The sequence below is a fragment of the Colletotrichum orchidophilum genome (assembly GCF_001831195.1).
Source record: "Colletotrichum orchidophilum strain IMI 309357 chromosome Unknown Scaffold_22.1, whole genome shotgun sequence".
Classification (NCBI taxonomy): Eukaryota; Fungi; Ascomycota; class Sordariomycetes; order Glomerellales; family Glomerellaceae; genus Colletotrichum; species Colletotrichum orchidophilum.
Genome location: NW_019172978.1, coordinates 178,589 through 193,939, shown reverse-complemented (window position 1 = coordinate 193,939; position 15,351 = coordinate 178,589). Strand labels below are relative to the sequence as shown.

Genomic DNA, 15,351 nt, shown 5'->3' with positions numbered 1-15,351 from the left:
GACGCAAGGGCCAGAGACGTTGGTCGCCTTGAGAGAGACAGAGAGAGAGACAGGAGCGTCGAGGACAGCAACAGGACGTCTGGCCACCTTCACCTACCACCCATAGCAACGTCCTAAGCCTGATCAATTCATCTAGGCGGTGCGTCCTCGAATATCGTTGGAACAGGACAAGCTGCCGATGTCGATGCCGATGCCGATGCAGCAGCAGCAGTACCAGCTCCTCTGCACCACCATCCATTTTCACTACCGGCAGCTTGCTCTGGACAGCGTGTGGGCAGCGATAACAACCTCTCGGTTGCTGCCGTGCATTTGGACTGGTACGGCTCGTTCGGGGAGAATAAAATGGTTGGAGGTGTGGAAACTCGCCCACCCGTGTTCACAACCCTCTCCTCTTCATCCGTTGTCTCGACATTGTCTTCCTCTGTTGCAGCTGCACTGCAGTGCTGCTTCCCAGCTTGCCTCAAATCATCCCAAAAGTACGGAAAGGGAGCAGTACCTCTCGCGCCTCTGGTGTGCACCGCCATGCCAGTCTTCCCCACCACCACAACCACCACCTCCAACCCCTGGTCAACCACAAGGCCATGCCTTGCTCATGCTATCCGAAAGGAAGCAGGTGCCCATCCTGATGGTGGGGCTCCATTGAACCCATGATTCCTAGCATGGCTTGTGCGCCAGTCATAAACGTGACTTGTTGACCCAATCGCATACGGGGATTCGGGGGAAGCCACCAGCGAAGGCGCTTCTAGGCAATTCTTTCATCGACGTCTTTCCCCTCCATCTTCGCAATCGCTGCCGCCCACACCTTGCCTTATGCCTGCCTAGTGCTCACTCCTTGCCGGAGGCCCATACTGCACTACAGTAGAGCTTAAGAGCTAAGCTCACCTCTGTCCCCTCCCTCCGAACAAGCCTGTCTGAATTCGTTAGACTTGAACTGTTGATTTGCCCAGGTTTTGGGTGTGTTGCCGGCACGCTGCCCAGGTGTCGAGTCATCTGGTTCATAGTAGCTTCTGCAAAGATACCCCCTCGCTCCTTATCTGATCGAGCCCCAGTCTGAGCCGCGCCGAGAGGGACGCGTTTTAGTGTAGAGGCGCGACACCCCGACGCGAGGCAACGACAAGCAAGAGCCTGGCCATCATGACCACTTGCGAAACAAGCGGGGAAATCTGACCCAAGCCACGCGGGACTTCTGCGGTTAACAGGTCTTTCGGTCCATTATGTCCGAGGCATCTCCGTCCTGTGGCAGTCGTCTCGGTGGAATCCTTCCTCGTTCTCGATGCCAATATGCACACATCCCAGCCCTGAGCCACCTCGGCTGAAACGCATCCACTCGTCAACAATTCTTGTTTCTTGATCTCGACCAAGGTCACTGCAGAGACACGAGTAAGTTGAAGCTTCTCCACGACTAATGAAAACGCTTTTTTTTGCGTCGTGCTTTTGAAGGTTGTCGTTGGGCAGAAGCCGAGACGAAGCTAATGAAGCACCGTCTCCGTGCAAGTGCCATTTTGCGGTCTTGATAGCAACGCCGCCGTTGCTTTCCTTGACCGCTCTCTTCTCTTCTCGGCTGCAAAATCCATTTCCATCGCCGCCTTTACGATGACGGGTTCCCAGTTGTCACCGAGTTTCAGCTGTGGCGCATACTCATATATGGACCAGGCTAGGGCCATAGACCATGGGCCAATGATTGTCGACTATTGTCGACGGGAAAACGTCCGTGATGCCCCTCAGCCATGGAGACCCATGCGTCACTTCGAAGCATCTTTGAGCTGCCAGTCGCATGCTCCGCTGTCGCCTGATGAGGAACGATGCAAGTCGAGAGGCTTTTGCAGCCAATGCAAAATCTTCTTCTCTCTGCCGTCCATTCTTCTTATACAACGGCTGCCCAAGCATACCCTCTCCAAGGTCTCGGATCCGCGCAACTCCTCCGCAATGGCCAGGACGATTCGGACCGTCGGCAATCGTATGTACATATGTGACTTCCCATAGCTAGATCCGTGACACCATGTACATCTACGCTGCTATAGGGCTTGTGCTGGCTACTTTGTGTTCTGCATAGTCGTCGCCTGTGAGCTGAAACCTGCCGGCTCTATACGAGACATATTGACAGGTAGAGCCGAATAATTTGGAAGAGGGAGCTCCGGAAGATGGGGAAATGTCCAAAACCACATCTCCTGCGCGAACGAGACCCCCGGTCATTATCTGGCAAATCAACACAGCCTGCTTGCTTGGCTTGGCTGCAGTGTCTTGCATCGCCCTTGTCCTACCTAACCTTTTCGGTCAGCTAATCGCCGACGGCAACATCTCACCTCTCCCTCTGGCGGCGGATTGTTGAAGACTGTGACTGTCCATGTGACACAAAGCCGTACTGTTTATGTTGATTGAAAACCCTTGCCAAACTCGACAATATGCCTCTGGTTGAAGAGCATTTGTGGCAGTCGTTTCGTCCGCATCGCTTCCCCAATGTCGATATGATGACGAAATGTCTCTTGTCTAGCCCGCTTAGGCGACACTGGCCGCCCCCCTAAACATGGCGCGTGATGTGATAAACGGGGCCATTTTTGCTCATGTTATCGAGATGACTCCTAGCAGCGGCTGGCATGCAGCAGACGAGAGGAAGCCGCGGATAATGGAAGGAGACAAGGGCTGCAAGCTGACCTCATCTGTGTCAGAGCCATGTGCGACGACGACGACGTCGAGGGCCCTCCCAAGTCCAATGTCTGCCTTGACGAGGCCTTCGTGTCGTGGCATCGCCATCGGGTGCTGATTCGCGCGTTCAAATGGCTGCTGCTGCATCGCATTTCATTTTCTATCAGGCCTCGGATTCTTCTTTGACTGATTTGTGTTGCCCCGTCTAGTGTACGGTGCTCGTAAGGTATCAACGTGCAGAGTGAGGTTTGAGTCTAAATTAGCATTTCGTCCGTGGCGATCAAGAGACAAGAGACACGAGTCGAGACCTGGGCCACATGTCACCTTTCCTCGTGTAAGATTGAGCGTAGACAAGGCCGTCGTTTTGCAGAAGTCAGACGCCCCGCGAAAGGCACGACGTTCGGCTAGGAGGAGCATCTTGGCGGAGTCCTTCCCTGATCCCATCCGTTTCGCCCGCCTTCAACCGTATTGTCGGCAGGGGTCGACGTCGATAGCGTGTGCGCCATTGCTGGGGTCCCAGTCGATGGCAAGTCAGAATGGCACGCAGGCTAGAGCGATTGGCTGACGGACTCATGGCGACAAGAACGGTGTCTGTGCGAGAAGCGAGGGCGGCGACAGGACTTGCCCATTGAGCGAGTCAGTGTCGGGAAATTTCCCGCCTCCACTCTTCAACCGCTTCGTACGTAGTATTTTGTATCCGTACCCGACCTCACTCGGCTGGCGTGTACCGGATATTGAGATGCAGCTGAATGGTGTAAACTGCCCGCCTGAGTCGATTGCCAATCCACAGCATGGAGGAATGATAATGATGGCCGCTTCTGGTTTCGGTTGCTTCTGGTGTTACACAACGTTCGAGCCAACAAGACGAAGACCTTCTCTCGGACTGGACGGTAAGTCGACAAGGCATCATAGACACCTGTGCATCGTGCGCTGTATCCGCCCAGGCAAGGTTTCACGTCAAGAACAATTGATCGCATGGTTCCCTCCGCACATTGTCGCTACTTCGAGAATAGCCTGGTGATGTTGGAAACCGCTGCATTCGACCAGCAGAGCCGGTCTAGGCGTTACAGGCCTCCCCAAGTAGCTCTTTGGAGCTAGAGAGTTGGTAGGCGTTGCCGCTTTTATCCTTTGTCCAGTCTTTTGGGCGAGAATCCAGAGTTGTCAAACGTAGAGCCTTGCAACTGGCCTCAAACGTATGGAGGAACAGGAGGTCACTTTACCTCTTGAAACTATTTTCTAGTACCTCGTCGAAAGGAAAACAAATCCAGGTCTAAATTGCGCATTCCAAGTTGGGTCCTCTATATATGGAGCATCCAGAAGAAACGAAGGAACCAGTCGGCCAGTTGTCTCGTAATAAGAGGTACTCACTCATTTTCTCCGTGATGCAGGCGCATAATCCTGATGCCCCCAGGGACAGCCCTCCTAGCGGCAAACAAGACCGCCGTATCGACTGAGAATTCTCCCATATCTACCTCTCAGTGTGACCTCCACCTTCTGTCAGTGTAAAGGTTGGACCGTCCAGCCGCCGGTTGCAAGATTATAAATTCTACATACCGAATGGCCCATTCGCTGCCATGGATGCCGGCAGGAGTTTGTTTGGTCCTGACGTTTGGTCGAAATTCCACTGGGTTTTTGACGATGAGCGGACGGAAGCTGCGTTTTGAGATGTCCCTACGAGGACTACTCGTATAGGTAGGCCGCGATAGACGACACAGTCGACAGTGACAGTGCAGAAGGTTGGAAGGAAGCTGTGTCGAATCAGGCCATCAACAGCCTTCAGCCGTCTGAGCCACTGCTTTGCCAGCTTTGGGGGAGTTAAAGCGGCCAGGGTAAAGCGAAGGACAAAAGGTGCAGGGGCTGGCCTAAGGTTGTTTGGAAAGAAGCTGATCAAGTCACTTTTCAAGCCGGACTAGCCGGAGTGACGCGGATAGAGCGGATTGATTCTGCTGTAAACTCCTGTGAAGTAAAAGATGATTCGCCTTGGCTGTTTGAGGCATCATTTGTTAAATCTTTGCCCGAATTTGAGTGACTAGACTTCGTCCGACGTCTTGCCTCAAGGGCGTTTATGCTAGATGGCATGCCAGTGGATGGCGCCTCTACGCCCCACTCTAAGTGCTGAGTAAAGTATGAAAGCGTGGGATCATGGATGCGAGGTTCGGGTGATGGCCGTGGTGGTCGTGGTGGTCGTGGTGGTGAGATGGTGGGCAAGTCTGGCCGGCATGGGTTGCCGCCTGGCCTCTTCTGGGGCTCAAACGATTGATATTGATCGCTCCCGCACATCATCTACCACAGTACGCAAGCCGGGGAGCCACTTCGCCGCAGCAATCCTGCCCGCTTTCTTTTCTAATGCAGTCGGTCGCAGTATCGCGAAACCGGGGCAGGGGGCAGTTCTCCGTGAGGAACCCCTGTCGATGCCTTGGACAGGCCAGGGGAAGTCTAGACGGGCCGCAGACCATGGGATATCAAGTATGAACGAGCGTTTGAATAGAAAGATTTTCGATAGAGGCCGGGTGGTCGGGTATGAACGCGCGCTTGAGGGCCAGGTCGCGACTCCGCGGTTCTGTATCCAGGTGTGATGCTCCGAGCGGGCCTCGGTGGGCGTTATCCAAGACTTTTGGTGTCGGGTGAATCCCTTTTGGACTTTTTGTGCAGCGAGCATCTCGCCAGGGTGATTTAAATGACTTAAGATTGCATGGTTGAGGCATGCATGCGAGACTTGAGAGGAGCCAGAGACTGCACGTTGCCATGCTCAAGTCAAAGTGGAAGAGCAGGTGCAGTCTCCCAAATTTCTGTCGGCAGCAAAGCAACGAAATCGAGAAGCCGATATGACAACGCCCGGGTCCTCGTGGCCTCGTACGGGGTAGGTAGTGAAATATTGACAGGGCTTGGATTGTGAAGAAATAGCATTCCAGGGAGGTGTCGAAGATTTTTGTCCAGTCATGAGGCGGCGTTGGCACCAAGACTGAGACTGGATCGGTATTGGGGCCTTGTCTTCGGCAAGTATCACTGGCGTTGGAGACGGCTTTGCGCGATCTTGGTCGTAGGCAGTTTTGAATGAGCAGAAACATGCTCTGTGGATCCTTTGACTATTATACGAACATAGCTTGACCAAAGTAGCGCGAGGCGAATGCGTGGGCGAACCTGGCCAGGGCACTGCCATCGCGGATGGAGATGGAAGATTCTTTTGTGGGTTGAAAAAGATCGACGATGCAGAGCGAGAGGGGGTTATTGTCGATGCTGAGTTGACGGTAGATGTTGTGGCACCAAACCTGGCAGAGAAAAGGGGTTCAGGCTCGCGATGCAGAATGCCTTGTCGTAAGAAAGGAATTCTGAGAGTATGCGTAGGGTATTCGTGGTTTCCCATTAGGTATCCGTATTCGATGACAGACTCACCCCCATCGGTAAGGTAAGGTACCTTGAGGAATACATAGTAAGGCACTCGTAAGGGTCGGGCGAGGTATCCGTACGTTCCTACGCTGGCGGAAGTGAGGCAGGCACCTTGACTATCGGTATACCTTACATAAGCAGTATCTGCCTAGCTACCTTGGTGCCAGCTTACACCACCTCGCCTTCCCGCATACCTAGAAATGCACCTCAGGTATCCGTACAATGGTAGACTTTCCCGTTTCTCGGCCCTCGCGCATTCTCCACCATGCAGGCGCGTGGAAGGCGCGCTCACTTAATTGCTGTTACTGCTTACTGTACGTAGGCAGCTCCACCGGTCAGACAAATGCAGGCGCCATGTGAGGTAAGATGCAGCAGCGAGTGGTGGATACCCAGTCTGTGGTCCAACAAATTGCGAATAGGTGCCCTATGGTATACGGATACAACCTTATGGTCGAGAAGAGCTGTAGCCCAGCTTACGGTATACGTAAGGTACCCAGGTAGTCAGGGCAGAGGCTTTGTTTGCTGTCTAATATGTTCTGTGCCAAGGTGCCGTGCCGCCGTTTTAGTAGATAGAGGACGGTAAAAGGTATCTACAGCCTCTTTTTCGCCTCCTTCTTTTTGCTTTCCCTTTCCTGTTCAATTGCCTGCCCGACCCCAGCTGAGCTGTACTCTCGTCTCCTCCATGACTCCATGTTGCGGCGCTACGGAGGAGTACAAATATCTTGAACACGGACCTGCCGTCAAGCGAAGTGGACTATGACGGCTGCTAGTCTGGGCAGATGATGGCAAACCAGCCTGAGAGGAAAGCCAGTGCTGCGACTTGCCAGTGTAAACCCAGTTGCTTCCATTGCGTTTCCGCTCCATTGCTAGCGCTGGTGCTGGCGTTGATGCTGGTGCCGGTATTGGTGCATGGTATCCCTGTCGATATCTCCCTGGCATCATCGTCATCCGTGCTCCTCTTTTTCGAGCAGGCTGCATGCAACTGCGTTTTATCGAGCAGGGGTCGGAGAAAGTGGAAGTGGTCATGCTGATGAATGAACCGTTTTCCCGTGTCTCTTACGCCTGCGCCTCCATTCATATCTTACGGAGCCGAGCCCGTTTAGACAACCGTGTGATCAGTGATAGCTACCTTACCTTCAAGCAGGTAACATAAAGTTCTTCTGTAAGGCCTGCTGGTACTCTACTATGAGATCTCTGCTCGCCGGTTTTTGGGGATTTACAATCAGAGCAAGTAGATTAGCGCAGATGGTCACTCACATGCCCTTTGCCGACTCGCAGGTTCCATGAAGCTGTCTTTACATAGTACTGTTGGCTAGTTTCTCATAACCGTGAATTGGGGCACCCCCCCTGCTGCCCTTGATTCTGTCCGGGGTTTTTTTAAAGCCCACTTGCCTGTCAATTTCTTCCTTGACTGTGATGGAATCATCAGAGGAAGGAAGCAGAAGACCTTTTTTCGGTTTTTTTTTCTTCCCTCGCTTCCCTCGCTCCTCCTCTTCCTTCCCGTCGGTCACTATCTCGTGCACGTCGTTTGACTTCCATGTCTTCCTCTATTGAACCCACCCCCTCTATATTCTTGACTCACACCCCGTCCCTGTCGCCGGAGGAAATTACAGCAAAGTGCGAAGTGTATGCTCGCCACACCCGAAGAACGCCGCCCGTCTGTGGCCGCCGTTCTTTCTGGGACCCGGCAGCTTCTGCGCGCCTTCGGTTTGGTGACTTTGGTCTGGTCTAGTCCATGCACGTTCCCTGTCACCGTCATCATAGCTGTCCCAAATCCCAATCTCAATCCTAGTATAGCCTTCTCTCCTACACCACACACCCCCCTCACTCGCAGTCTCGCACCCCTTTCCCGCACACCCCTCTTCGAGACCTTGTCCCAGTCCAGTCCAATCCATTTCATTCCCAGCTTTCCCATCTACGGATATGTCGCGTTGCGCCGGGACATCTGCAACTGACCTGCCTGCACCTGTCGCCGCTCTTGCTCGCTCTGCGCATGCACCAGCCCATCCCAGCCCAGCTCCAGCATCGGCCAAGCTCCAGCCCGCCGCTTCCCACACCATCACCTCGCATCGCACCCGCTGATGCGACCTGCCCAGCTGCGCGTTATCCAACCTCCTCCCTCTCTCCATTGGCGATTCGCAGACCCTCCTTCTCCCGGTCGCGGGGTTCACCAGTTCCTTCTGTCACTGTCAGAGATACAACACACCAACACCAACAGCCACAAGTTGTACTGACCAAACAAGATGCGCTTCATTCAGTAAACACGTCCAACTCCCTTGATTTGAGACCTGAAAGGCACACCGGTGACCACGGCAGGGCTACTACGTCCAAATCAAGAACGCTCTCTCCTCGGGAGATAACCACAAGAAACCCACAAGGCTGCCTCGCAATTGCTTTGCTGTGTACGGATACGGAAACTTCGTACAGATACTCCGTACAGAGCACAGCAACCGACGCTCACTTGCTTTTGTATCCGTAATCGTCGTAGATACCCCCCCGTACCGACCGACGCCCTAGTTATTAGCACCTCGCCTTCTCCCCACCATCCTGTCGCATTCCATTGCATACCGTCGCGTCGCTGCGTCGCATCACCTCGTCGTTCCATGAACCAGAACCCCCTGGCCTACTTGTCTCCGAGTCCCTGACCAGCATCCTTCCATCGTCCCTGATACCGACGACATAATCGAGAACACCGACCCATCGTCATCGTAGTTGGCCGGCTCCGTTCGTCCACGACAGAATCCCCGTCGCTTCTAGGCTGCGAAACCCCCTCCATTCGCTGGAGCCGCGTTTTCTTCACGCACCCCCCTCTGAACACTCCTCGCCCAAACCCTTCGCGGGGAGGTAGAGGAGCACAGAAGTCGCCCAGAAGGGCATTCGGCTGCAAGTTGACAAGCGCAAGCATCCGACTAGGCCGCTACTCCCCGTCTGAGGACCAAACTTGAAGGTACATACAGCTTTGCCTTGGGTGCCTTGCCTCATCTAGGTACCGCTCCGTCTGGCTGCCTGCTCAAGGAAAGGTACTTTGGCTTCACACCCAGACGGCACGATTCGAGAGACACCTTCCATCCACCATCCCCTCCATACCACACGACCTTGCCGTTCTCATCGCGTCGCCCACTTCTCCCCGTCCATCCATCATCTGCCTGTCTACCTACCTTATACCTTACCACACGGCGTCTTTGCGAACTCCAACCAACCATCCGCCATCTTCCCTCCTTCACCACCGCACGCGCGCATCTCCACTGGCGACAGCCTCCATTTTCTTCGCCCAGACTTCTTCTCTGCGTCTCGCCGCCTTATTCAAGTAGACGCGGCTTTTTCCAACAGCTCTTATTTCAACTTATTCAGACGTTGTAGGGCACACGTCCGTTCGGTCCTCACGGCGCGGGAAACAAGAGGAGGAAAATTCGCCAATCCTTCGCCACACACTTCTCCTCCTCACATCTTACAAAGCTGCTGCACACAGGCCCCCTCGCCAAAGAACCTACCTACCCGTCGCGCCGCAGGCCCCCAGGACACCGACCCTCTTCTGAGTTCTACGGCTTGGTTGTACCGGCGCTGCAACTCAACTCTTGCATTTTCATCTAGAGTTCAGAGTTTCCTTAGCCATACGCCCCCATAACCCTCTTATTGTTCTGCAGCAAAGAAGAGCGAACAAAAGGCAAGAAAAAGCTTCTGTTTGATTTCTTCTCAGGCCGCTCCCCCTACCCTGTTGTTACTCGACATACTTTTCCGCCAGGGACATTTCAGAGCTTCGCACCAACCACATGCACGCATAAGCCTGCCCTGCATCACCCAACGCACCCTCCCCAGACCCCGTGTCGCCCTCGTCCGCGATCCGGCCGGAAGGCAATCCAACTATATCAAGACACGTCGTCGTTTTCCTGATCTTGACCTGAAGAATCTGCTGGGAAACGTTTGCGCGCTCAATGTACTCCACTCAGCCGAACGGAGCTGATAGTGCGACAATCAACCCAGCTGCCCTCAACTCTCCTGGTATGTGTGCTTATTTGCTCTCCATTGCCCCCCCTCCCCAGTTTCAACCCCCCCGCCTCAACCCAGCCTGCTCGCTAGCCGTCATCGCATTCCACTGCGAGGCCCTGGCCGGATTAGCAACTTTCCATGCGCAACAACCACTTGCGCGCCCCCCCCCTCGCCCGTTTGAGCCATGGCTATGACCTTTCTTAACACAACTGTCCTGCCATAACATTATGCTGACGGCTCTGATCATCATATAGACCTGCTCAACGCAAGCACTCGCGGCATCAAAAGAAGCCGCTCCCCGGACAACTTCCAGGGAAATACACCTGCAGGTATTGCTGGTATGTCCTCCCCTTCAACAAAAAGGGAAAAAAACTTATTTTCACCCATCATGCGTGGACTGTCCAGCAGTCGCGCGTGTAACCTCTTACTTCCTTCCCCGCGGCGCGCAACGCGATACAAGCTAATATTGGTGTCTCTGTAGGTGACTCCAACCCGAGAAAACGTGGCAAGTCAATGAAGTCCAGATCATCCGGTGCCATCTCCGAGACTGCCGGTCAGGTCCCAGTAACCAATATGCCTCAAAATATTCCACCGCCGCAAACCCCTCAGAACCAGAACGCGCCGCTGCCGGGGGGGCAGGCTGTCAATTACGCGCCTGCTCAGGCCTCTCCTCCGCCCAAGACGACCCCTACGAAGACGACCTTGAAAGCTCTTCCCACAGTTAGAGATCACACCACCGACCAGCTGAACCCCGCCGGTGACGAGTACCTCCCGAGAGAAATTGATGAATTTGGAGAGAAGAAGGTGATGCCGAATGGTCAGCTTCTGGGCGGTCGCGAATACAGATGTCGAACCTTTTTGGTTCCCAACCGGGGCGACAAGCTCTTTATGCTGGCAACTGAATGCGCGAGGGTTTTGGGGTATCGAGACTCGTACCTGCTCTTCAACAAGAACAGGTCGCTCTTCAAAATCATTGCCAGCCAACCCGAGAAGGATGACCTCGTCAGCCAGGAGATCCTTCCCTTTTCGTACCGATCGAGACAAATTGCCATCGTCACAGCCCGATCCATGTTCCGCCAATTTGGAAGTCGCGTCATCGTCAACGGTAGAAGAGTTCGTGACGACTACTGGGAGACCAAGGCCCGTAAACAAGGATTCACAGAGGCCGACCCCGCTGGCGAGAAGCGCCCTGGAGCGGCCAAGGCCAGAGAAGCCGCAGCCGAGGCACAGAACCAGGTCCTACTGGGCGGCCCTCACGGTGAAATCGTCTACAGCAACACGCCCAGCCAGTTCCCCGGCGCCCCTCAACCCCAAATCGTCCAACCAGGTATGCTTGGACCGCCAACCGGAACCACGACCAGAATGCCCGTGATAACACTAGGATCAGAGCTCAGCGACAACCGCCCTCGCGACTACAGCGGAATTCTCAAGGGTGGCCCACGCCAGGAGATCACCGGCCCGGCTTACCAGGACCAAACACGACCTGCTCAGATTGGAGAGATTCATGCTCAGGCTCACCACGCCGCTGAGTACAATCGGTCTCTCAACCAGCAACGGGACATGCGCGGTGACTACCTCCAAGGCATTTGGAGACGGCCGCATGAGCAGCCCCAATCGACCAATCTAGCCCAAAACGTTGCCACGAGCGAAGCCGCCGTTCCCACCACGCGAGCAACGCAATCGCCGCATACGACGGCGAGCAATATGCCGCCGCAGTCCGGCATTGTGCCCAACCAAAGTCCGCAGATGATGATGACAGCCCCGCCCTACTCTCAATCGATCCATGCGCAGAATCCGATCAGTCAGGCTCCGATGAGAGGTATGGCCCAACCATCTTCCCAAAAGAACAACAAGCCAACGACTTTGCCTGCAGCAGGGAGTGCAAGCAACATACCTCAGGGTGCCCAGGGCTATCACTACCCCGGGACTGGCCAAATGTGGCCCCAGACGCAGCAGAACCCGCAACAACACAACTACTCTGGGTACACGACACAGGGCCAGCAACCCCATCAACAGTCGCCGGCACCTCAACTACGACATGCGTCCAGCGGCGTGCAGCCAGGGATGCAGTTTTCGGGAATGCCAGGCATGGGACAAAGCTACGGTGCCGCCAGCCAGGGGATTTACCCGACAGACCAGACCCCTCGTCAGTATATGCCCCAGCCGAACCAGGGATCTCCGGCAGTGACACAGGCCTGGTCCAACCAGCAAACGCCAGCCCAGTGGTGGACGAACCAGCCTCAATGAAGTCAGAAGGATGTCGAAACACGATGATCTGTTGAACTCGCAAACTAGGTTCTAAAAGAGCGTTATGCCAACTGCATTTTTTTCTCTTTTCTATATATAGTAGGCGGCGGTTACTCCCCTGGCTTTCGCCGGTTTGGCAGCCTTGCTGCCCTTCTGAAGGATACCCAAGCATACAGTTCGGTGGAGGCTATGTGCTTTTGGGCTACGGGCCTGTCAATCTTTGTAGAGCATTTTGGCCGAGAAGGATGGATAGAGGAGTAGTGGGGATCCAGGAACACATGGGCTGAGGTCCAGGGCGGAGGGAAGGGTCTTTTCACTGTAATGCGCCATTTTTGTGGTTTCCTCGACGTATTTTTTCTTTATTTTGGCATCTCGGGGAGGATGCATTGTTTCTTGTCTGTTCACATTGATGGATTTGGTTCTCTCATCCTCATCAACACCCATGGGCACTTTTTCCACCTTGCTTGATTTCATTTTCTGCCGTTGGCACACGGGCATCTCCGACTTCACAATTTGATACCATCGCCGTCCTCTCGTCACCGATCCGCTTCGCTTCAGGCGATTACTTAGTTAGTCACCCTTATCCTCTCGAATACACGATACCTCACGAACACCGCATCTACGCGACATCCCACTTGCCGCGCATCTGAACCCGAATCACTCAGCCATGTTTGCTCGAACAGCAATGCCGACGACTTCATTGGTTTCGATTATCATCATTCAGCAACACTTGAGCTCGGGAAATAAGGAACGTGTGTCCGCGAAGCCATGCGCAGTGTGCAAGCATTCATGCTGAAGACCAAGCTCATCTTTGGCGACAAATAGCGCTTGTGGTCTAGTATGTGTTCTGGTATCGACTTGGCCCGGGAGGTGTGTCCGGGCGCGTCTCCTAAAGGGAAGCAAGATCACGAAAGCGAAGAACCATGAGGGCGACAAGTTACAATATGGTTTTAAGGTTTACCCACTATCCAAGGTGCACCCTTTTCGAAAACAGCGGAAGCACTTTGGGTCATGAGGGCTTGACATGGGCGAGAACCCTTTTCAGTCTGCACGTCGGCGGTCAATATTTTTTGGCCTTGTTTTATCTTTGTGTCGGCAGATATGGCAGCATCGAAGGAGTTGTGCACTGCTTGGGTGAAACTCGATATTGGTTGTCACGTTTTGGTTACCAGGAATCCGGGAAGCGCCATGATCCGGCATCGGGGTGTGATTTGTTTCGTTTCTTCCGCGTCAGTAGCAGGGACGCTTCTTTGGGATTGCATGAGGGGCGTGTCGATTGAACACCTGTGGCTCGTGTTTTATTTCTCCGGGGACTTTTGTTTCTTGTCTGTACAACTTGATCTACGACTGATGCAAGAGGCCTTTTGGAGACACAATTGGAGGACAGTAGTCTTTGTTTGGATTTCTTCTCTTTAATGCAAATACGTCTTTCTTTTCGCATGCGCCTAACGTCACTTTTCTAACCACGCCCGGTTTACGGCGTGCCCGTTGTGGTTGATTCTCATCAGTTGGGACAACTATTTAAAGCATGGACGAGGATTGCCGGTAACTGCGCGCCCCGGAGGATGCATGTGCCATCTGGTCGTGACTTTGAGTTTCTCCAAGGTAGAAGAGGCTCGTTATCGGGACGAAGACCGGCAAGTTGTGAGACAAGGGTCTGTGTGCTTTTCAATCCATGACTGCAGCAAGTTTTGGAAGCCGTGTCTGATCTGTCCTTGCTGCGTTTTCAAGTGCCTAGGTTAACCCCCCTCCCTCCCCAAAGAACGGATAATTGCCGCTTTATCGCTACTGGGGAAGGCAGGGAAAATAGGCGCTTGGGTCTCACAAAGTTGTCAGGTTGATCCCCTTTTGGCGGCCGGGTTCCACGGAGAGATGAGTCGATGTGATAGGAGGAGGTTAACCGATTACTCCGTACAATGTGGGATGTTTTGGTATTGTGTGGTCTTGTCTATTCTGGGTGGTCTCTCTCACGTGCCTCGAGGCCGGCTCTTGGCTCTCTCGGCCGAGGGAGGAAAGGATTAGAAGCCCGAAGCCGAAGCTCCGCCTTCTGAGATGAGGATTGGATTTGCTTTGGGTAACTAGTTCGGACCCTTATGGAGAGGAAGGAGATGAGCAGGGTGCCAAAATGGTGTACACAGTCCATAATGTGCCCTTACACCGCTCGCCCTCGTTGCCCTTGATCTGTGGTTGGACGCTTAATTTTGTCTATAAAGGTTGGCTACTTTCCGAAGTCGGAGAAGGCCGCGGTCCCAAGTTTGCCTGGCCCATTTGTTACTTCAAGATGACAGTTTGGATGGGGGTTCAAATTGTCGACCCGGGGTGCCGAAAGGGTGAATTTCGTTTTACATTTTCATAAACCTCGTAAGGGGGAGAAGACAAAATACAAAACAAAAAGAAGCTTGAATTCTTGCCAAGATAGAGTTCTCCCTCTGATATGAGGAAGGTTTTTTTTTTTTTTTAAACACGAGCCTTAGGCTTATGCTCGGTTTGGGAAGAGGGTGGTGGGAGGGAAAGAGTACGCGATTGGGAATTCTGCCCAGGGAGGAGATTTATGAGAAGAGAAGATGGGTGGTAGTGCGGGAAGAGAGTTGACGACACCGAAGATGCGGCTCTCGGGGAAAGCTTGGGAGCGTGGGAGGTGTGAAGTCGCGCAGAGACAAGGGGGGGGGAGAGAGAGAACGCGAGAGAGAGAGACGCATCCACAGAGAGGAAGGTGGGTGTGGCCGGCAGGCAGGTAAGCAAGCAGGGATGGAACCGCGTCTTCGGGACTTTGGGGGGGATGGGATGAAAACCGTCGGCGATGGACGTCTCATGGCAGCGCCGTATGGTGTACTTCCAGACCTCGTGTGCCGAGTGCGACAGCGGGATAGAACAGAGGAACAGAGAGGACGCGTCAGGGGGCTTGAGTCCCAGAGATCCGGGGCGAAAGCCAGGGGTGTTGAGAGAGATGGGAGGATCTACGATAATGGTGGTGGTGGTGGGTGGTGGAGGATGTATGGATGGATGGTGTTGATGGTGGTGATGATGAATTGCAACGGACTTGATGGAGCAAGTGGCAAGGCTAAAGATGAGATTGTCAGCGAAGCC

The 15,351-nt window shown here is 53.9% G+C and overlaps 4 protein-coding genes across 4 annotated transcripts; 2 read left to right on the top strand and 2 right to left on the bottom strand.

Moving 5' to 3' along the window:
* Positions 1 to 1,212: 1,212 nt before the first annotated feature.
* Positions 1,213 to 1,323, bottom strand: CORC01_03626 (uncharacterized protein; the record flags this gene model as incomplete). The annotated part of the gene is made up of 1 exon (XM_022615275.1): positions 1,213 to 1,323. One exon carries the CDS (start codon positions 1,321 to 1,323, stop codon positions 1,213 to 1,215), a length of 111 nt encoding a protein of 36 aa, XP_022478201.1.
* A 1,236-nt stretch (positions 1,324 to 2,559) lies between these two features.
* CORC01_03625 (uncharacterized protein) lies at positions 2,560 to 2,790 on the bottom strand (the record flags this gene model as incomplete). Its single annotated transcript, XM_022615274.1, has 1 exon — positions 2,560 to 2,790. One exon carries the CDS (start codon positions 2,788 to 2,790, stop codon positions 2,560 to 2,562), a length of 231 nt encoding a protein of 76 aa, XP_022478200.1.
* Positions 2,791 to 9,962: 7,172 nt separating this feature from the next.
* Positions 9,963 to 12,264, top strand: CORC01_03624 (chromatin remodeling complex subunit; the record flags this gene model as incomplete). The annotated part of the gene is made up of 3 exons (XM_022615273.1): positions 9,963 to 10,029; positions 10,272 to 10,355; positions 10,499 to 12,264. 3 exons carry the CDS (start codon positions 9,963 to 9,965, stop codon positions 12,262 to 12,264), a joined length of 1,917 nt encoding a protein of 638 aa, XP_022478199.1.
* A 923-nt stretch (positions 12,265 to 13,187) lies between these two features.
* On the top strand, positions 13,188 to 13,544 carry CORC01_03623 (uncharacterized protein; the record flags this gene model as incomplete). Its single annotated transcript, XM_022615272.1, has 1 exon — positions 13,188 to 13,544. The coding sequence occupies one exon, from the start codon at positions 13,188 to 13,190 to the stop codon at positions 13,542 to 13,544; it is 357 nt and encodes a 118-aa protein (XP_022478198.1).
* Between the last annotated feature and the right edge of the window lie 1,807 nt (positions 13,545 to 15,351).